Source organism: Antechinus flavipes, chromosome 5, assembly GCF_016432865.1.
Source record: "Antechinus flavipes isolate AdamAnt ecotype Samford, QLD, Australia chromosome 5, AdamAnt_v2, whole genome shotgun sequence".
NCBI lineage: Eukaryota > Metazoa > Chordata > Mammalia > Dasyuromorphia > Dasyuridae > Antechinus > Antechinus flavipes.
The window spans coordinates 295,486,979-295,508,200 of NC_067402.1; the positions used below are offsets into that span (position 1 = coordinate 295,486,979).

General features: G+C 57.3%; 1 protein-coding gene across 2 annotated transcripts in view; it reads left to right on the forward strand.

The window, feature by feature from the left end:
* The first annotated feature begins 12,516 nt into the window (after nt 1–12,516).
* WNT7B (Wnt family member 7B) overlaps nt 12,517–21,222 on the forward strand; it is an 81,462-nt gene continuing 72,756 nt past the window's right edge. Inside the window, exon 1 of one of the 2 annotated variants that reach the window (XM_051962876.1) lies at nt 12,517–12,861. In XM_051962876.1, the coding sequence (XP_051818836.1) occupies nt 12,791–12,861 (71 nt within the window). In that variant the 5' untranslated portion in view covers nt 12,517–12,790. Of the gene's footprint in view, nt 12,862–20,092; nt 20,223–21,222 lie in introns of those variants that run through there. The other variant, XM_051962875.1, reaches the window with a different exon arrangement.

Below are 21,222 nucleotides of genomic sequence, written 5' to 3' on the forward strand. Positions count from 1 at the left end.
AGTGCCCGTGCAACGGGGAGGCCCGGGGAGTCACGGGGCCGGGGCCGGGGGAGTCACGGGGCCGGGGCCCGGGGGGTTCACGGGGCCGGGCCCGAGAGTCACGGGGCCGGGCCGGGGAGTCACGGGGCCGGGGGCGGGGGGGGGGGGAGGGTCACGGGGCCGGGGAGTCACGGGGCCCGGCCGGGGAGTCACGGGGCCGGGGGCGGGGGGGGGGGGGGAGGGTCACGGGGCCGGGGAGTCACGGGGCCCGGCCGGGGAGTCACGGGGCCGGGCCGGGGGGGGGGGGTCACGGGGCCGGGGAGTCACGGGGCCGGGCTGGGGGAGTCACGGGGTCGGGCCTGGGGGGGGTCACGGGGCCAGGCCGGGGAGTCACGGGGCTGAGCCCGGCGCCCGGCCGGATCGGGGCACATGCCCCCCCTCTGAGCGGCTCTGGGCCCTGGGGAACCGCGGGGCTGGCCGTCCCCGCCCCGATTCGAACCCTGGACGAGTCGGTCCTTCCTTCTTTTAGGTGACTCAGTACCGGCGCCCGGTAAAGTTCGGGGGTTCTGCCGGGGACCGCCGAGAACGGCCGGTTTCGGGAACCCTGACCTCGGGCAGAGAGAACGGCCGCGCGGAAAGACCCCGCTGGAGGGCTCCGCCGTGGGGACCCCCAGAGAGACGCAAAGGTCTCCGGGAAGGAAAGCCGGGAGACTGCCCGTGGCCCCGCGGGACTCCGTGCGTGCCCCCCCCTGCCGGAGCAGCCCCTTGCCCCAAGGCCTCGGGGGCGCTGGGCGCGCGGATCCCCGCCGGGAGGGGGCGCCACCCATCTCCCTTACACTTTGTCAGGAAGACCTCCTCTCCGCAGTTCTGCGGCTGACTACAACGGGGCGCGCCCAGATGGGGGCGCTGGGAGCCCCGCGCCCTCGGGGTTTCAGGCCGCATTTGGGAGGGCCCCGGGACCGGAAGCAGGAGGACTTGAATCCAGATCCAGCTCAGACCCTTCCCAGCTGGGATTCGGGCCCCCACTTCCTCTACCGGAAAATCGGGGACTGCTGGCCGCTCTGGCCCAGGGCCGGAGCCAGGGAGAGTATCTGGGAAGCGCTGAGCGGGTGCTGAGCACGCAGAAGGCGCTTAATGTTTGCTCGCTCCCCGCCCAGCCCGAGCTGTTAGTGCAGCTGAGTGGGAAGAGAAAGCAAGCCGGGGGGAGGGGGCGTTGGACGCTGGGGGCAGCTGAGTGCCTGCCACTTCCGCCTTCCCGCGTGATTAAGGCCCTCCCAGCCCCGCGGGGACCACGCTCAGCCACCCCGCCCATTTAAGCCCCTTCCCCGTCTCCCCTCAGGAACTCTCCCAGGAAGAGAATTTCCGCAGAAAGCGCCAGAGCGCGGGGGCTTGTGGTACCTGGGTGCGAATCCCGCTCCGGGCGCGGCCAGCCCTCGGGACAGGACCCGGCGCGGGGCTGTCTCCGACTCCCCCGCCTCTCCACCAGCTGGAAACGCTCCCTGGTTCCCAGCCCGGCGCTGGAGAACTTCCTTCTTTCCTGAAGCACGGCTGCCATCTTGTGGCCAGTGCGGGAATGGGGGGGAAGGTGCTCTGGCTGGAAGGAGACATGCGGAGCGCCTATTTAACGGATTCTTACACCCAGAGGCCATCCGGTCCAACTCACCCATTTTACAGAGGAGAAAACGGAGGCTCAGGATTCCTCCAGAGTCACCCAGATAACTAAGCGGAGCAAGGATTGGGACGCAAGGTCCTGCGACTGACGACTCCCTTCTTTCCTCAGTGATAGAGAGAATTTGGGAACAGAAGGAGCTTTCCAGACTTTCTAGTTCACTGTGCCCATTTTACAGACCAAGAGGCTGACTTTCCAAGAGGAACCGGGGTTTGCCCGAGCTGACATAGTAATTCAAGGGACTCGGACCTCCTGAGTCCCAAGGCGCAGGGGACGGCAGGGACGGTGGGGTCAGGTGGCACCTCTCCTCTCTCTGACTCAGTTTCCCCAACTGTAAAATGGAGAGATTTATCACACACACCCCCCCCTTGTTGTGAGGACCAGTGAGACACTCTTAGGAAAGGGCTCAGCACCGAGCCTGGCACCTAGTAGGGAAGCATACCCTCCCTCCCCCCGTGCCCGTCCCAAACGGGGCCCAGGTAGCCAGGCCGGCAGCGAGGCTCAGCCCTGGATTAATGGCCAGAGGACATGCCTTCAAATCCAGTTCTGCCACTTGCCATTTAGATGATGTTGGGCCAGTCAGTGACCTCACAAGGCCTTAGTTTTCTCATCTGAAAAATGGGGGTGTGCGCATCAGAGGGACTCTAGAAGCCCTTCCAGGCCTAGATCTATAATCCTAGGTCCCGGAAAAGGGCTGTGGTGGCTGGGATTGCTGAACCCCTTTCCTTGGGCCATCTTTGAAACACGACGGAGGAGTATCAGAGGTGCCATGAACTGGAGACCAGCAGGTCCAAACGGGAGGGAAGGGGAACCCCGTGGGTGGTTTCTGCTAAAATTCTAGGATGCTATCAGGGTTCTTTATGACTGCGATTGTTTCTGAACCTCAATCTTCTCACCGGAGACGAAGACTTGGAGAAGAATAAAACAAGCTCCCAAATGTAGAACAGGGATCTTGACTCGAGGACCAGGAACATTTATTTGCTATTTGAGACTTGTATTTTGACATGATCGGTTTCCTTGGAAATTTTGTATATTTGCAAATATAATTCTGGGAGGGGCCCACAGTTTTCACTGGACTATCAGTGGGACTCATGACCCAGGACAGAAGAACTTTGGTTGGCAAAGAAGTAGGAAGAATTCTGCTTGTCCTGTTGGCTGTTGTTCAGTCTGTTCCAATCCTGGCTGACTCTCTGTGCTTCCACTCAGGGGTTTCTTGGCAGACGTTCTAGAACGGTTTGCCATTTCCTTCTTCAGTTCATTTTACATTTGAGTAAACTGAGGCAAACAGGATGAAGTGATTTGCAAGTCACAAAGCAAATAAGTACATGAGGATAAATATGAATTCAGAAGATGAGTCTTCTTCATTTTTTTAAAAATTGAGGCCATTTATTTTTACTTTAGTTTTTAGGCTCTACATGTACATATTTACATATGAGTCATGTTGGGAGAGAAAAAATTAGACCAAAAGGGGGAAAAAGCATGAGAAAAAAAAACAGAAAAAAGTGAAAACAATAAACGTCGATTCACATTCAGTCTCCATATTTCACTCTCAGGATGTGGGTGGTGTTTTCTATCCAAAGTTTACTAGAATTGCCTTGAATCACTGAATTGCTGAGAAGAACCACGTCTATTATGGTGGATCATCACCCAGTCTTGTTGTTGCTATGTAGAATGTGTTCCTGGTTCTGCTTGCTTCCGTTTATATAAATCCTCTCAGGGCTTTCTAAAATCAGCCTGTTCCTCCTTTTGTTTATAAAACAATAATATTCCATTCCCTTCATAACTTATCCAACGGATGGGCAGCCACTCGGTTTCCAGTTCCTTGCTATTACAAAAAGGTTGTTACCAACATTTTTGCCTCTACGGGTCCTTTTCCCTTTTAATTTGCCCTTTGGGATACAGAGCCAGGAGTGAGACGGCTGGATCAAAGAATATACACAGTTCGATAGTTCCAAACTGCTCACCAGAATGGGTGGATCATTTCACAACTCTACCAACAATGCATCAGCGTCCCAGTTTTTCCACATCCTTTCCAACATTCCTCATCTGAGCCAGTCTGAGGGACGGGAGGTGATAACTCAGAGTGGTTTTCATTAGCATTTCTCTCATCAAAAGTGATGTCGAGCATTTTTTTTTCATATGACTATAGATGGCTTTAATTTCTTCATCTGAAAATTGTCTGTTCGTGACCTTTGACCATTTATCAATTGGGGGATATTCTTATAAATTGGATTCCGTTTCCTCTCTATTTTAGAAATGAGGACTTTAATCTTTGAATGTAAAAATGGTTTCCAATTTCTTGCTTCCTTCTAATGTAGGCTTCATTAGTTTTGTTTGTGCAAAACCTTTTTAATTTAAAGTCATCAAAGTGATCCATTTTGCGTTTTATAATGTTCTCTAGTTCTTGTTTGACCATAAATTTCTCCTTTCTCCAAAGATCTGAGAGGTAAACTCTCCCTTGGTCTGAAGACTTTTTCTTAAGTCTCCATCCCTAGCTCTATATACTATGGTCGCCACCTAGTGGCCATCTGCATCATCTACGGCTGTTTGTGTTTAAATGTTGGTTATTGAAGTACATTCAATTCTAGAATGGGACAAGAATAGCCAGAAATGACAGCAAGAGATCTCCCTAAGACGCTTTAAAAGCCATTCTAGGTAAAATTCAACCTCTCTTCTACCCAAGAGCCTGTACAGGCAGTTGAAGGAGATACGGGTTTAGTACATCAAGTTTGACCCACAAAGTTGGTCCTGTGGCACTTCACCCTAAGGTCTGAGAACAGGGGACGTCAGCGCTGGGAGGGGCCTGAGAACATAGAGAAATTGCCAAAGGATGTGAAGAGACAAATTTCAGATGATGAAATTAAAGCCATTTCTAGTCACATGAAAAATGCTCTAAATCACTATTGGTTCGAAAATGCAAATGAATACAACTCTGAGATATCACCTCACACCTCTCAGACTGGCTAAGATGATAGGAAAAGATAAGGATCAATATTGGAGGGGATGTGGGAAAACTGGGGCACTGATGCAGCTCTTTTTTTGGGAGCATGAAATGAGTCAGTGGGGAATGCTAAAGCCGTGGTGGTCTATGGGAATTGTGGGAATATTATCACTCTATAACATATGGTGAACAAGCTGATTTTAAAAAGGCCTGGAAAGATTTCCACGAACTGATGCTGAGTGAAACGAGCAGAACCAGGAGTACACTGTACACAACAACAGCGAGCATGTGCAATGATCAGCTATGAAAGACTCTCAGCGGTTCGGTGATCCAAGGCAATCCCAATAGGCTTTGGACAGAAAACGCCATCTGCCTCCAGAAAAAGATCTGTGGAGATTGAATGTAAATCTCCACATGCTATGTTCGCTTTTTTTTCTGTTCATCAAGCAATGTGTATTAAAAATAATATCAAGAAAAGAAGAGAGAAGATCAGAATTGGAAGGAAGCTCAGAAAAGAGACGGTCAGAGCTGAGAGGGGCCTTCGAACAGGAGCTGGGAGGGTCTCCCAGGCAGGGACAATGGACAGAGAGAATATCTGGGGTCTCGTATGAAGAACAGTGTGTGTGTGTTGAGGGATAGTAAGATATAAAAAGCCTGGAAATTTGGGAGGGGAGTTGGTTGTGAAAAGCCTGGATGCTAAAAGGGGATGTCATGGAGTGATACAGAATTAGTGGAACTTACCGAGTAAGGGGTGATGTGGCCAGACCTTCACTTTAGGACGATCCCTTTGGTGGCTGAATGGAAGATGGATTGGAGGGGGCGACTGAGGCAGGCAGACCTGGCCGTTGTGGCACTAGTCCAGCTGTGAGGTAATGTGAGGGCCAAAAAGTGAGGCCCAGAGGGACGAAGTGGGGCGTGTTTGAGGGATGTTACCAAGCCTTGGGACCAGCTGGGATGGGGGTGGAAGGGGGAGAGATGGGGAGAAGTTCAGGACCACTCCTAGGGGGTGAGCCTGGGGGACTAGGATGGTGGTAGCTCCTCTAGGAAAAGGGCAGGGAGGAGGAGATAATGAGGTCCGTTTTGTACTGGTCACTAACCCAGGTGTTTTCTCATTAAGTTGTGGAGTTGGGGGCCAGTAGAGGGGAAAGATTCATCAGGGAACTCAGAGGAAAGCCAGCCTTCCTTCACTCTTAGCTTTGTTCAGTCATTTTGAGGAAGGGTCCTGACCAGCTCTTTGTGTTTTAATCTGTGGAACCTGGCCCCCATGCTGTACCATCTCCCCTCTCCTCCCTCTGGCCCCCATGCTGTACCAGCCCTCCCCACCTTCCCCTTGGGAACTCCCTCCCCATTGAGCAGTTCTTCCTGTTTTTTTCTTTCTGAGGATGGACCCAGACCAGTCATCCTTCATTTTCTGGACTTTATCACCATGTTTCTTTTAGGGTAACCTGCCCCTCTTATCCCCTGCTTTTCACCTATTATAAGTCGTCTTCCCACGGAAGAAGGGAAGCCCTTGGGTGCAGGCTCTGTGTTCTTTGAGCTTGTGTTTGTGTGCCCAGCCCAGAGCAAGCGCTTCACACGCTCGTTCCCTCCATCTTTCCCTTGTGCCTTCTTCCTTTCCCCCCATCCCCGGAGCAGCCTGGCCGCAGAGACACAACTATAGGTATCGTTGGGACTCCCTCCTTTTTTAAAAAAAGCAACTGAGCGTGTTATTCTGAGGGTGGAAGGGGATGTGACCTGGAAGGGGAGACCGAGGCTGTGAAGGCACACCATAGGCTAATGAGCAGACAACTCAGAGAGCCATTAGGCCCAGGAAAGCAAGTCATGCGTACAGATGGCCAAGTGGAGATCTGAACTCAGGTTCTGACCCAAAGCTTCATCCAGTGAACTTTTCACTGTCGCTGCGACTTCCCATCAAGCATCCGTCTCTGTATGCTGAGCAGAAGTGCACGCATGTAACAGAGGGACAAGTGAGGGGCTGTGGTGGAGAGGGTTTTGAAGTTGGAGTGCAAATCTCGCCCAAGTTGGCTACGACCCCAGCATGTCCCTGTCTGCCTCAATTTCCTCACCAGTAATTCCTCAGTAAAAGGGGAATCAGGGACTCTGAGGATCCAATGGAGTAACACATGTTTAGCACTTTGCAAAGGGAATCCCAAAATCTCATCGAATTTTAGATTTTTTTTTTTTTTTTGGCTGAGGCAAGTGGGATTAAGTGACTTGCCCAGGATCACACAACTAGGAAGTGAGTGTCTGAGGTCAATTTTGAACTGTATAAACAAATTCTACTTATAATACATTATTATATATTGTATATAATGTTATGCCTCATTATTATAGAGATTTTAGTAGTAGTAATATGTTATAAATTATACAGCACAGAAGGCAGAGCATTAGATTTTGAGTGGTGAAGAGCCAGGTCCAAATGCTGATTTATTCATGTAAACTGAGGCTTTCCTCCTGGATGGGGATTGATTATTCAAAGTCCCTCACCTGCCTAAGGGGTGGGAGCTTGACAGCAGAGAGATCTGGGCTTCTGGGGACAGAATCTCCTTAGATTCCCAACAGGAGAGAAAGATGGGGGAAAGCCAGTATATAGGGGGGCCGGTAGCCTCCAACATGGCTTGACTTGAGCTTGCTGTACTGGACATTGGGGAACTTCCCCTCCGTGAGATCTGGGACCCTCAGCTGAGCTGAGACATCGAAAAGTGTAGGGACACATCAGCCTGCCCCAGACTCAAAAGATTTAGGGGGTATTGGGGATAGATGTAACTGCAGCCCAGCAGTCCCTCTCTCTGAGGGGAGCGAGCTGGCGGCCTCCTGTATGCCCCATGTGGGCACACATCACCGCCAAGGACAATCATCTCTTTCTCACCCCCCCCCTCCTCTTCCTCTTTCCCTCTAACCTCCCCCACGCTCTCCCCAGATGGGGGCCCCAGAAAGGGGAGTGGCTGCTGCTGCTTTCCCGGTCCTGGAAGTTAGGTGGGCCCGTGGGCGGCCCCGCTTCTGCCACCACCTCCAGAGCTTCCTAGTTTACTCCTCCCAACCACCAGCAGGTAGAGCCATTTACCCAATAAATGACATTTACCCAGCTGGCGCGGCAAGGCTCTGTTACCCAGCTCCTCTCTAATGCGCCGGCCCGGGGACCCTGGTCTCACCAAGAGAGAGAGACCCTGGGTCCAAACGTGAAGTACAACCTCCGGGGGCCCAGAAGCTCGCGCCCCCCCCCCCCAAGGCGGGGTCCCAGGATGCCCTTCATAAGCTGGTCGGTCACTCCGTTGGACAGATGTTCCGGGAGGAACAGAGGGAAGAGAGGGAATGAGAGGGAGGGATGAGCGCCTGTGGTTCTCTCTCCTCTCCCCCCGCCCAGGAAAGGACTTCGGAAGGGGTCCTGAAGAAGCCCCCCGAGCTGCTGAGATCCCGCAGCCAGAGCTAGTCCCAGCCCTCTGAACTCGGCTCCCAGCCCTCGGCACCCAGGGATCTAGCTGCCCGCGGCCTGCCCCATGGCGGGGGAGGGGGGGGGGACCAGGCTTCCTCGCGGTGCATGGAACGAGAGCTGACACCCGCCCGTGTTCTGGGGTGGAGGCAATCCCGCTCCAGCCCGGGTTCAGCCACTAACGCCGGGATGTTCCAGGGCTGTCTCATCAAGGACTCAGTTTCCTCCGCTGTAAAAGGAAGGGCCGATGGGGCGGCCGCCAGCTCCAACTTCCCGGTTGTTTCTCCTCGGTGGGTCTGCCTGGCCGCGGCTCCCTGCGCCCTGCAGGGGGAGGTGTCGGCCCGCGCAGCCGGCCGCTCCGGCGACCACAGCTGGGGTGGGGAGGGGAGGAACATCTGCTCTCCGCGGAGGACACGGCCGCTTCCGCTCGGTGGCCGCGCTTCAGTCTCCTGCATGGACGGTAGAGCCTCCCGAATAAAGGAGCCTCTCGGAACCGAGAGCGGCCCCGCGCCCGCGGCCCCCAGCCAGGGAGCCCGTCATGGGTCTGGCTGAGAGGGCAGCGGAGTCGGCGGGGAGGGGAGCGGGCTTCAGGAGCCTCCCTCCCTCCCCAGGATCATCCTCTTCTCAGCAGAGGACAGCGATAGCATCCCTCTTGTCACGTGGCCCTCTCCGAGCCCGCAGGGACACTGCCCCGAGCTAGAAGGGACCTCAGAGTTCAGTCCCTCAAATGACACAGGAGGAAACTGAGTCCCACAGGGACCTGGACTCCTTAAGGTGGGCTGTGGCAGAGGCGCATATCTCCTAGGTGTTCCTACCCAAACGCCTCTCCTCATAATCAGGGAGTGTAACAGGGCAAAGAGGCTGAGACCTCTCCGGAGCCTCCACTCCCTCCGAAGGGCCCCGAGCTCTCTCAGCTCCCATAGTCCATTTTCCAAGTCCCGTCACCATCACCAACACTATCACCCTTTCCCAAGCCTGGTACATTTCTTAAGTCTTTGCTGAAATAATCTCCCTTCTAAGGGCCCTCTAGACTTTGTCAGTTTCTGTTCTGTGACCTGCAGTCCCTTCCAGGTATGTCCCACTGTCGGGGTCGGGGAGGAAGAGGGGGGTTGAGGAAGGCTCAAAGGATTTAAGGGGATTAGGGAGGGATCAGGAGGCTCCAGCCTTGAGCTGGCTGGGGGTGGGCGTGGGCCCTGGGAGGGGGAGAGGGATTCCTTTGTGGGGCCAGAGCTTCTTCCAGAGAGACAGAGAGGGAGAGAGAGAGAGAGAGAGAGAGAGAGGAGAGAGAGAGAGAGAGAGAGAGAGAGAGAGATAAACAGAGACAGAGAGAGACAGAGAGAGAGACAGAGAGACAGAGACAGACAGAGACAGAGACAGACAGAGAGATAAACAGAGAGAGAGAGACAGAGAAACAGAGAGACAGAGACAGAGAGATAAACAGAGAGAGAGACAGAGAAACAGAGAGAGAGACAGAGACAGAGAGATAAACAGAGAGAGACAGAGAAACAGAGAGAGAGAAACAGAGACAGAGACAGAGAGAGACAGAGAGACAGAGAGACACACACAGAGAGAAAGAGAGACAGAGATGGAGAGAGAGACAGAGACACACAGAGAGAGAAACAGAGAGAGAGACAGAGAAACACAGAGAGAGACAGAGACAGAGAGATAAACAGAGAGAGAGAGACAGAGAAACAGAGAGAGAGAGAGAAACAGAGACAGAGATGGAGAGAGAGACAGAAACACAGAGAGAGACAGAGACACAAAGAGAGAGAAACAGAGAGAGAGAGAGACAGACAGACAGACAGAGTAGGAGAGAGAGACAGAGAGTGAGAGAGAGACAGAGAGAAAGAGAGAGAGACAGACAGATAGAGAGTAGGAAAGACAGAGAGAGAGAGAGAGAGAGAGAGAGAGAGAGAGAGAGAGACAAAAAGAGAGAGAGAGAGAAAGAGAGAGAAGTGGAAGGAGGATTGTCTGGGGAAAAAAGGACTCAGTCAACTGGATCCTAGGGAAGAAGCCTCTTCTCTCTTGTTGTGACATATACTTACACAGACATAAATCAACTCAGAAACAGACGAGTCTCTGAATGTCTGTCTATCTCTCTTTGCCTCTCTGTCTCTGTGTTTCTCTCTGTCTCCCCATTTCTCTCTCTCTCTCTCTCTCTCTCTCTCTCTCTCTCTCTCTCTCTCTCTCTCTCTCTCTCTCTCTCTCTCTCTCTCTCTCCTTTTCTATCTTTCTGTTGAGGATGAAACTTCTCCACGGGGGTTCTGAGCTCGGTCCCTCCCCAAAGACAAAGGGCTTTTCAAATCAATTCAGTTGTGGTGAGTTCGCTTCAATTCAGTCCGCTCCAAAGCAGCCGCTTCATTCAAACTGAGTTCAGCTCAACCCTATTGCATTGCCCTATACCCCATTTGTCTTTATTGGCCACCCTCTGTGAGCCCAGGGCTCTCTGGGGGTGGGGGTGGGGTTGGAGACAGAGAAGAGGAGACTCTGCTCTCTCTCCCCGTTCTCCTAATCTCTGAAGGGGGCTTTTGGGGAGGGGAGGGCGGGGCTGGGGCAGGGAGACCCTCCCCCAGGAGACGGAGGCATCCATTGCAATATGGAAGGAGCCTTGAACTAGGAATCTGCTGCATGGCCTGCGCCAGGCAAGCTGCCAAGTCGAGCCTCCCGTGGCCCCGGGACTTTGCTGGGTCTGGAGTCGGACACCCGGTGCCCAAACGAGGAGACAGGTCCCAGAAGCGAGGGCCACTTCCCCCCTTTACGTCTGGTTCCAGCACCACCTGCGCTCCTGCTCCGAGCAATAGCTGGCCAGGGGCTGGGCGCATGGATAGGGAAGGAGTCGGGCCTCGGCCCGCGGCTGGCTGCACGACCCCGTGACCCCCACGGCTCTCCGGGCTTTAGCTTCTCTATGAAATGAGGACAATAATCTGTCCGCATGAGGAGCCAAACCTTTCTGGGGTCTCAGACGGGACGCCGGGTTCCCGGTGCAGACCTGAAAGCAACAGGGAAAGAGCCGTGGGCAGTGTCAGGATGATTAAAACTGAGACAACGTCCGGGGCTGCGGGAATAGCCGGGCTGTGGTACATCCAGAAGGACGTGGACAGAGCCCTTGGGGAGAGCCCGAAAACCCGGGTCCGGTCCGAGCTCGGGTCCTTACCGGCCTTAGGCAGGTTACTTCCCTCACCGGGGCTCGCTTTTCTCATTTATAAAATGGGCACACCACCACGAGAGCGAAATTCCCGCTAAAACTGTTACCACTATCCCTCTAAAGAGAATTCCTCCCCCCTGAAGACTGGCCCTTGGCAGGGGGGGCCTAAAGGAAACTGGGCACAGGGGTGTGGAAGCAGGAGAGAGACCCCCGGAGCTCGATCCTGGGCGGGGGACAGGGGAGCGACCTCCCTCGCTCGGCTGATGTGGTTCTGAGCCAGGCCTGATAAGGAGGGAGATGGGAGGGTGGGGATGGAAGGGAGAAGGGAAGGAGGGAGGCTGGGTACGCGGGGAGGGGGGGAAAGGGGGGGAGGAGAAAAGGAGGGGGATCCTCCTTCCCCCGGGAGCCAGCGAGCAGAGAAACTTCTGCAGCTGCCAAGTCCTCCCCCCACACACCCCCAGCCCGCCTGCCCGGCCGCCCGCCCTGGGCTCCCCTCCAGCCTCCAAGGAGGTGGGGCCCCTTCCGCAGGTGTCCTCCCCCCTCCCTCCCCCTTTCTTCCCTCCCTCCTTCGCTACCTCCAGTCGCCTCCTTCCTGCTCCCCCCACCCCCTCACACCCTATTTTCCCACTCAGATCTGCCTCTTTCCCTCTCCCTGCCCCCATCCCGCGCCCCTCGTCAGCAGACAGGGCTCGAGACCGAGGACCACGATCCACAAAGCCCTAGGCAAGCAGAAGCCCCTGAGCGAGAATTATTTAGGACGATTCATCTCGGAGACTAGGAAAGAAAAGGAAGAAAGGGGGAGAGGAGATAGATACACACAGGGAGGCAGAGAGATAGAGCCTGCTTCTACCTGCGGCCGCAGAGCTTGGCAGGCAGCTCCTCCCCAAAGAGCGTGCGCTCCCTGCCTCCCTCCCTCGCTCCCTCCCTCGCTCCCTCGCTCCCTCCCTCCCTCCTCTCGCTCGCTCTCCCCTTGGGCAGCAGGAAGGCGGGCGGGCGGGCCGGCAGACAAGTAAAGGCACATGGGAGGGAGAGACACTGGGGCCGGGACTCCAGGACGCTGAGCTGCGCGCTGCCAGCCGTGCCGCTCTCTCCGAGTCCCGGTCCCCGCTCCCCATCCCGGTCCCCAGCCCCGTCCCTCTCCCCACTCCCCACCCCCACTGCGGGCTCTTCCTCGGGGGCTCGGGGCCGGCTTTCGTTCCCCCTCCTCCTAACCTCCCCCGCGGGCTTCTCCCCCCGGGCCGGTCGGGTTCTGCTCTGCGGCCAGTCGGGCAAATTATCCCGGGCGCCCCCTCCTCGTCTGCAGGGAGCCGCCCTCGCCCCCGCCCCCGTCACCCCCCCTGCCCCGCCCCCGGGCCAGTTGACTGCTCGGTAGCCGGGGCGGGCTGGGCTCAGGATGCCGCGGGCAGGCTCACCATGGTGGTAGGGCGCGCCCAGCGCCCGCCTGTGCCGGTCCCCGTCGCCGCCTCCGTTGCCGTCCTGTTAACGAGCGCGGGGCTCCGGGCTGCCGCCGCCTAGCCCAAGCCCGAGCCTCGCTCCGCACCTCGGGGCGCTCCCCCCTTCCCCCGCCCCAGCCCGGCCTCCCTCCCCCGCCCCAGCTGTTTATGGCTCAGTCTATCTTCCTGGATCATGCACAGAAACTTTCGCAAGTGGATTTTCTACGTGTTTCTCTGCTTTGGCGTCCTCTACGTGAAGCTGGGGTGAGTGACCTGGGCCGGGGGCCGGGCGCGCGGATCATAGCGGTGTGTGTGGGGGAGATCGGGAGCTTCCCCCGTGAAAGCCTCCGGGGATGGGGGACCGTCCCCACAGAAAACGTTCGCCGGTGGCCCGAGAGAGGGCGCGGGGGCCAGGGGCCAGGACGCGCCGGCCCGGGATGGAACACATCGACCCAGAGATAGAACGCGGGCCCGGGGATGGAACAAGGGCCCGGGGATGGAACGCTGGCCCGGGCTTAGAACGCTGGCCCGGGCATGGAACGTCGCCGCCTTAGAGCTAGTCCCGGCCGCACCCCCCACACCTAGACCCCGCCGCCTTAGAGCTAGTCCCGGCCGCACCCCCCACACCTAGACCCCGCGTCTAGCCGGGGTCTCCGGTCCATGTCCGGCAGAATTAGATGCCTCTCGCCCCGGGCGAACTGCGGGAAGGCAGAACGGCACTCCTGGACCGAGTCGGGGCGGCCCCGCATTCGGGAGCCCGGTCGCGCGGGCTGCTTGCTCCCGGGGCTGCCAGGACGGGTTCGCTCCGCGGGGTCCGGCTCTTTAGGGCTGGGGAGGGGGCGGCGTGTCCGCATCTCTCTCTCTCTCTCTCTCTCTCTCTCTCTCTCTCTCTCTCTCTCTCTCTCTCTCTCTCTCTCTCTCTCTCTCTCTCTCTGTGTCTCCCCCCTTTCCAAGAGAACTAGCGTCGTTCCTCCGTCCGAGGCGGGCCTGGGGCTCCCGGGGAACCGCGGCCGTTTTCCCCGGAGAGTGAGAGGCGGAGCCCGAGCCCCAGCCCCGGAGGTACCTGGCCACGGACGGCCCGAGAGAAGAGGGCTCCCAAAGGGGGGAGGAGGGGAAGCCGCGATTGTTCCATAGGGCCGTGTGAGTGTGAGTGTGAGCGTGTGCAAGGTGCTGCAGGCCTAGACACCCTCCGCGTCTCTATCCATCATTCAGACGTGTTGAAATTACCTTGACAACTCGTCGGTCTGGCTTGGGGATGAGAGGCGCGCGGGCCACCTCGGCAGGCGGGGTCCCCTCAGCGGGCCGCCCGGGCCTCCGCGCGCTCTCCGCCCCTTCCCTCGGGCTCTCGGCCTCCGGGCCCCGGGCCGGCCCTCCGGGGCCGGGGGCGCCTCTCGCCGTGGCTCGGCCTCCGGGGCCGGGCTCGGTCGGGCTCGGAGCCCCGGTGGCTCCGCACGTTCCCCTCGGCGGGCGGGCGCCCTGATTGCCAGTGCTCGTTGCACTAGGCTACGCGGCCGAGTCGTATTTCCACATTCCTGAGCCCAGCCGAGTCCTTACCTGTTGAACGGCTGCGAGCTCCTTTTCGCCAGATTCGGCCTCGCCGGGGCCTCCTCGCTGGAGGGGGAGGGGGTGCCGAGAGGGGCCCACCGCGCCGAGCTCTCGAGCCCCGGAGGGGAGCCCGAGAGAAGGAGAGCTCCCGAGATTCCGGGAGAAGCAGGGGGAGGGAGCGAGGAGACGGGACGGAGCAGCCGCGGGGATGGGGAGGAAAGCCAGAGGGCAAGGGAGGGAGAGAAGGGATTATAAAGTGAGGCTGAGGGAAGCCCGGGCCGGGAAGGCCCTCTCCCGGCTGCGGGCGGGGGGCTCGGGTCACGGGCTGACCTTCTGGGCTCGCCGATAAATCAGAGTTCCCAAGAAAAAAAAGAGGAGAAAGAAAAAGGGAACAGGGAAGGAGAAAGAGAGGCAGGCAGGCTGAGGAGAGAATGAGAGGGACAGACACGGTGAGACAGACCGCCCGTGGGGGGGGGAGCAGCAGCTACCTGCACCAAGAAGACCCTGGGCAGGGCTGGGTTTTGAGGGCCAAATACGGGCCTGGGCCTGGGGCCACCGTTCCTGGGGAGGTCCCCCATTCTGCGACCAAGGAGAGTGGTCACCCAGAGATGGCCCTGAGGCCAGAAGAGAGGCCTGTGGGGAGGGGGGTATTCTCCCCTAGGGGAGTCTGCTGTGTGTACCTGGGTCAAAGTGCCCTTGGTTCCTGTGGTCTCAGCCAATCTATGTCTGAGCCAGCCAGCTGGCTGAAAAATACTGGAAGAAGTGGTGGTGGTGGTGGGAGGGGTAGTTTGCCTGGGCTGGCCCCGGGAAGGAAGATCCCCAGGGGGGTTAAGACTGAAACTGGGGTTTCTAAAAAGCTGCCCACTGGGATCTTTAGGTCTCAGTCCCCAAGGTCTCTGACCCCCAAGCAGAGCCTACAATAGATTTGGGAGCTGGGCCCTGGTACCTTGGCTGGGTCCTTTCTTCCACGTGCGACAAGAAAGCACTTGCTGAAGCTCTAGTCTCCAGATTCTTGTCACACGAGGTGATGGGAGCTTCCTCTTGCTTCACCCTGAGCTGGAGAGACTATGGAGACGGAGGAGCTGGAGGTCGGGTTGGGAGGGGAGGGAGGGAGGGAGACACTCCTGAGACATCTTCGGTGAGAATGCACCGCCTCTTAGGGAAGCTCTGCATCGGGATTCGGGCGTGGGAGAGGGGGTGGTAGACAGCGGCCCGACAGAATCCTGCAGCCCCAATTTCTCCACCTGAGCTCTCAAGCCCCTTGGGGAGCCTTTGGTCTAACTCTCACCCGCCCCGCTATGGCAGGCTCACAATGCTCCCTATCTATCCTCTCCTCAGTCAGCCTTTCCCCAGCGCAGAGAATACTGGGACAGCATAGAGATGGATATAGACAAAGGGGACGACGGGCAGAAATAGAGATAGAGAGAAAGAGAAATAAAAGAGAATATAGGAAGAGAAAAGAAGAAGAAAAGAAATCAGCCGAAGAAATAGAGGGGGAGAGGACGAAGAGAGAGAGGAGAGACAGAAAGCAGAGACAAGAGGGGTGGGGAAGGAGGGAGAACTGTTGGGAGGGATTCCCTGGCAGGCTGAGGTGTGGGGGAGTGTATGAGAGGGGGTGAATGTGTATGGGGGGTCTCTGACAGAGTGGAAGTGAACGTGTGAGGAGTGTTGGAGAGAGTCGGGGCGTTTGGAGGGGTGGGGAGCTCTGGCCGGAAATAGCCCCCAGCACTTTGTGCTCTGTGCCTGGTGCGGAGATCTTCCAGCCCCGAGACCACTTTCTGAGGTGGCGGGACCCAGGGACTCCTATCTTAGCATCAGGAAGCCCGAAGTGAGCCTGAGACGCCCCCGGCTCTGTGATCCTGGCTACACTGAGCTGCCCCTTTCCTCTGGGAAAGAAAGCCCCACAGTGCCTGGTTTACAGCCAGGGTGATTGGGGGACACAGAGGAGCTAACACATGTAAAGTGCCATCCAGACGTTAGCGACGGGGATGATTGGTGACGACACAGTGGGTTCAGCCTGCCCCATTAATACTGCAGTGCACTGCTCCAGGCTGTTTAGGAATAACCCTTCCAGGATGGCCTCTGCTGGGGAACCAGGAAACATGGAGTCCTAGGCCAGACTGAGCTACGTGGCCAGGGCCCAAGCTCAGGGAGAAAGAAAAGTATGGAGAGAGTGGGGGGGGGGCAGTCCCTAGACTGGTATCATGAAGAAAGGATTTTGGGAAATATGGTGATTCACACACATCCATACCATGCACACATGCCCACAACCTAGATATCCAACACACATTCACAATATGCACACGTGACACACAAACACACACGTACACACAGAATTAGGATCTCCCAGCTGGAAGGGACCCCAAAGGCAACGCAGTCGTATGGGAGTGGAGCAAGAATCCCTTCTCCAACATGTCTGAAAATGGGCATCTAGCCTTAGACTGGAGACTTTCAGTGACAAGGGGCATCCGCACTCCATCTGGGGGAATACAAACCCATATTCATATGGAAATTCTCACATAGACACATGCAAGCATGGCAGGGAGGCTGCTGGTGGTGTGGAGGAGGCCCTTGGAGCCAGTAAGTTTTGTTTTTGTTCTGCTTTTGCTTTCCCCTTCACTGATACTCGGTTTCCTCCTTTGTAAAGTGTCTTCCCAGCTTGGATATTCCCTGTTCTAAGCTCTGGTGATCTATCGTATGGTAAAAAGGGCTGATTTTAGAGGAAAGATCTCTGTCCAGATTCTGAGGCTGTGTGTCTTTGGTCCAGGCCATTTCCTCATCCATTGGGGGGGAGTTCAGTTGTAGAGGAACCTTAATTCCCCCTACTCTCTGGTACTTTAGTGTTCCTTCCAGCTTCTTGTGGGCAAGGGGAGCTTCTGATTTCTTCAATTTCTATCCTAGCATCAAGACTTGCACATTAGGAATATTTCCTACCTGTTTCTCTTTACTTGCGTATTCTGTGAGTTTGAGCCAGGGATCACCTGTCTGGCCGAGGGGGCACCTTGCTTTGGGCCCCCTTTCTTCCTTTCTTAGAAGCCTCTCCCACAAAAGGTAAGACTAGGCTTTTCCTTCTATAGGAACCCTGGAGTCATCTTTCCAGTAGAAATCTCCTTTCAGATCTGCTTATCATCCATCCATCTATCCATCCATCCATGCATCCGCTGCTGGATTAGACTAAGAAAAGAACCCCAGATGCTAGCTAAATATTCTATCTCCTCAATTCAAAGGAAATCCCAATATGTAGCCCTGAAGAACTGGAAAGTCTGGTGCTTTCGGGTTGTTATTTAACTTGGGACTGGAGAAGAGAGGTCTTTAGGAAAGAATCCTCCACTCACTAAGTTAACTAATAGCCAAGTCCTCTATCTGAGACCCTGAGTTTACAGAAATCGCTGCTAAGTGGGAATTTTGTCTTCTGAAATCTTCATTGATGAAAATGCTCGGTCCCATGCTCTAGAAATGTGAGTTGTGGTGATTTCCCTGAGGAAGTCCTTCCTTTAAAAAAGAAATGAAAGCATGAATGACCTGTTCCTTCCTGCTCTGGAACAGGACAGTTGGAGAAGAGGCTTACCTTCTAGCCTGCAGCAGGGGTCCTGGACCTATAGGTAGTTGTGTCTGAAGGCATCCAGTAAAATCAAGACCCTAAGAATAGGAAAAGGAAAGGGGGAGAGACCAGAGAAGGTGAACTGGGCTCTTCAGGGCAAACTAACTCCTCTCCACCCATTTACCCAGATCATTTTCTCCCCGGTCCTCTGGACTCAGGGGAATGCAGCCAGACAAAATAGGCCAGAGGTTTCACAGGATCCCAGGGTCTTTGCTCCTTTAGTCTCTCTTCCTTCCCTCTGAGTCTCACTTTCCCCTTCTGGAAAATGGAGGTGATAATATTTGTGCCACTGGGAGCAAAGTGCTTTGAAAACCCTGAAGTCTTAGAATAAGGACTGATGCTGTAACTAGCCAGGGGCTCTGGGAGATCTCATCCTAGAACTGGCTTCTCAGAGGACAAGGGATTTATCCAGGAGGGATTCATGAGGCTGGCTTTTTGTTGGGCCTTGGCTGATGGACGTGCGTGGATGACCTACTGGGTCTGCTCTTTCTTCTGGAAAATGAAAGGATGACATTCTTCAGAGAATATTTAGCGAATCTGGCCTGGGCAGGCAATCTTACCTGTAAATCTATTCTGTCTGTGTTGGTGAGTAAGTTGAGACCTGTTTCTGAGTAGACCTGACTTCTGGCCACCCAGAGACTGAGAGAAAGGCAGGCCATCCCATGGGGGGAGAGGTGCCACCTGGGACACTGCTCCGCAGTTCTGGTGCTTCCTTGGGCCCTAGGGCACTCCCTCTGACCCCTTGGAGCACTTTTGTCCCTTTGGGCCACCCCCATTAGTGGTAGTGAATCTTCGATGAGAACCCCTCCCTTCTAGTCCCAGCTTTGCACAGTGTGACTCTCATTTCCCTTTGCTGTCTGGTCCTTAATTTCAAAGTCATTTTATGGGGTCAGAGGAGGTTGACAAACTCTGCTTTCTTTATGAACTGACTACAATGAGGAGCCAGAGAAAGGAAAGGGAAAAAAGCTTTGGCTGCTCTGGAATACTATTAGCATTTGGGATGGGAGCAGGCTTCCAGGCTGGCCTGAGTGAGGAGATAAAAAAAAAAAAAACTCCCAGAGCCCGGCCTCCCCAGGACCTCAGGTGGCCACCACACGGTGGCCTGGGATGCCCTGATAGGGCAGATCACCTTGCTGGACCTCTCTTTCCTGAATATATCTGAATCAGGGGCAGGGGGGTCGCAGCTAGGGGCCCGCAGCCTCTGCCTTTGATAGGGGCGGCCAGCTATCCCAGAGAGCTCGGGATCCTCCTCCACGGTCCGGGGATCGATTCACTTCTGAGGCACCCTCATTCCCAGAGTTCTTCACTCAGACTCTTTCTTTCTGTCTCTGTGTCTATCTCTTTGTGCCTGTCTCTCTCTCACACACGCGCGCATCGTGTGCACACAGCCACAATTATCTCCCCATCTCCTTTTGACAGAAGCTCCCCTTCCCCAGGGACTCTTGGGGGGGGGATTTGGTCCCCTGGTAGTCAGGGCCCCCCGGGATCTCGGAGAGAGTGCGGCGGAGGTGCGAGCGGGACTCTATCCCATTGTCACCCTCCCGTCCTTTAAGCAGCCACTTGAGAGGGGGGGACAGACCTGGAGGGTTAGCCCCACCCCTCGGGGCTAAAGGCAGCTCGCTCTAAACCTGGAAAGGCTGGGAGCGGAGGGCAGGCGGGGAGAGACAGGGACAGGGAAGGGACCGGGGGAAGGCAGAAAAAGCCCGAAGCAGACAGAGACAGAGGAGAAAAGGAGAAGGCGCGAGGGATTGAAAGAGAGATGGAGAGGGAGAGACGGCAGAGCTAGGGGGAGGCAGGGAGGAGGCGGGAGATCCTGCTGGTCACCGTCGCACGCGCAGATACAGACCGGCAAGCGCTGGGACACGGGCACATAGGCCGGTGCACTTGGCAGCGGGGACAGCGGCCGGTCCTTCTCCGGCACGGTGGCGGGGACGGAGCGGGGAGTCCGCGTTGCTCCGAGTCCGGGTCGGGCCTGAAGGCAGCGGCGGCGGCGGCGGCAGAGGCAGCGGCGTGTCAGGGACTGCCCCTGCAGCCCGGGCGCTCCGCCTCCCCGCGCCCCAGAGCCACGGGCGCAGGGCTAGCCCGCTCTCGCTCCTCGGCCCGCTCCTGGTCCCCCGGGACGCAGCGGCCAGGCCCGGGAGCCGTCCCTCCTCCCCAGCCCCGGGGAGGGGGGTGTTGGTCCCCCGGGCGCTCCGGGAGAGCGATCGCTCCTTGGGCCTGGCCGGGCCCCGCATGCCCGGCCCCGAGCAGCCCCCAGGGCTACTGGAGCGGCTGCTGCCCCGCCCCGCCCCCCGCCCGCAGCGGGCCCGGAGCTCTGCACCGAGCCGGGGAGCGGGAGCCGGGATTCGGGCAGCCCGGGAGCCGGGGAGCCGGGGAGCCGGCCGCCTGAGCCCGCCATGCTCCCCGCCGGCTCGCACGGCGCTCTCTTCTCCATCTACTACCCGCAGATCTTCCTCACTCTCACCAGCGGCAGCTACCTGTAAGTGTCGGCCTTTGCATCTCGCGCGCCCACCTCCCTTTGCCCCCTCGTCCTCCCCAGGGGACCCCGGCTCTTGCGGCCGCTCACACCGACGGCTGCCAACCTTGCCTTTCCCGGGAGAGGGCCCGGGCGCAGCGCTCAGGTGCTTGCTTCTCCCGGGTGTGGAGGTGGAGGTCTTTGGGGTGGGGGGTGGGGGGATCGGGTCAAGGACAGCCCGTAACTCAGCCTCCTCCCCACCCTCAGCTCCAGTCCGAGCAGCTTCTTCCTTCCAAGCTTCTCCTCGGGGCTGGGCAATGGACAGCAGCCGAGGCAGCCCGAGACTGGGGGATTCGGGAGCGTGCGGGGTCTTGCCTCGGAAAAGGGCGGCCTGGGTGTGTCAGTTGGGGTGGGGGTGGGGAGGGATGGCGGAGACTAGGAGGTCCTCTGCAGTCCTCCTTTGGGGGGTGGGGGGCGCGCTGTCCCCATCCCCGCCCTGTCCCCGTCTGCTTCGGGTGCCGGGGCAGGGAGGGAAGCACAGTCGGAAGCGCAGCCCCGCACAGGAGCGCAGGTGAGCCGAGGAGCTCGGGAACCCTTCCAGTCGGGAACCCTCGAGGTTTGGGGGGGCGTGGAGCTAGGTGGGCAGAAAGACGAGACAGCTGTCAGTAATGGGGAGGGGGAGGGCCGAGCCGAGACCATCCCCCTCCCCACCTAGGAGAGGCCGCGTCCCCCGGGGTGTGGAGGAGCCCAGGAGGGGATTTCGGTCGCGTTGGCCAGCCGAGCGGGCCCCGCTCCCCGCCGCCCCTATCGCGCCAGTTCCGGGGGCAGCCCAAGTTGTGTCTCGGGCAGAGGGTCCGCACGCGGCCCGGGCCGCAGCGCCTCCCTCCGCCTGGGACTCGGTAATGAAACGCACGTGGCTGGCTCGGGCTTTCCGAGACGTTTGATTGATGGAACCTTGGTCGGCCGGGATGGAGATAGGGGGTGGGGGGGTTGCGGGCGGCGCTGGGAGGGTGGAGTTAAGGGC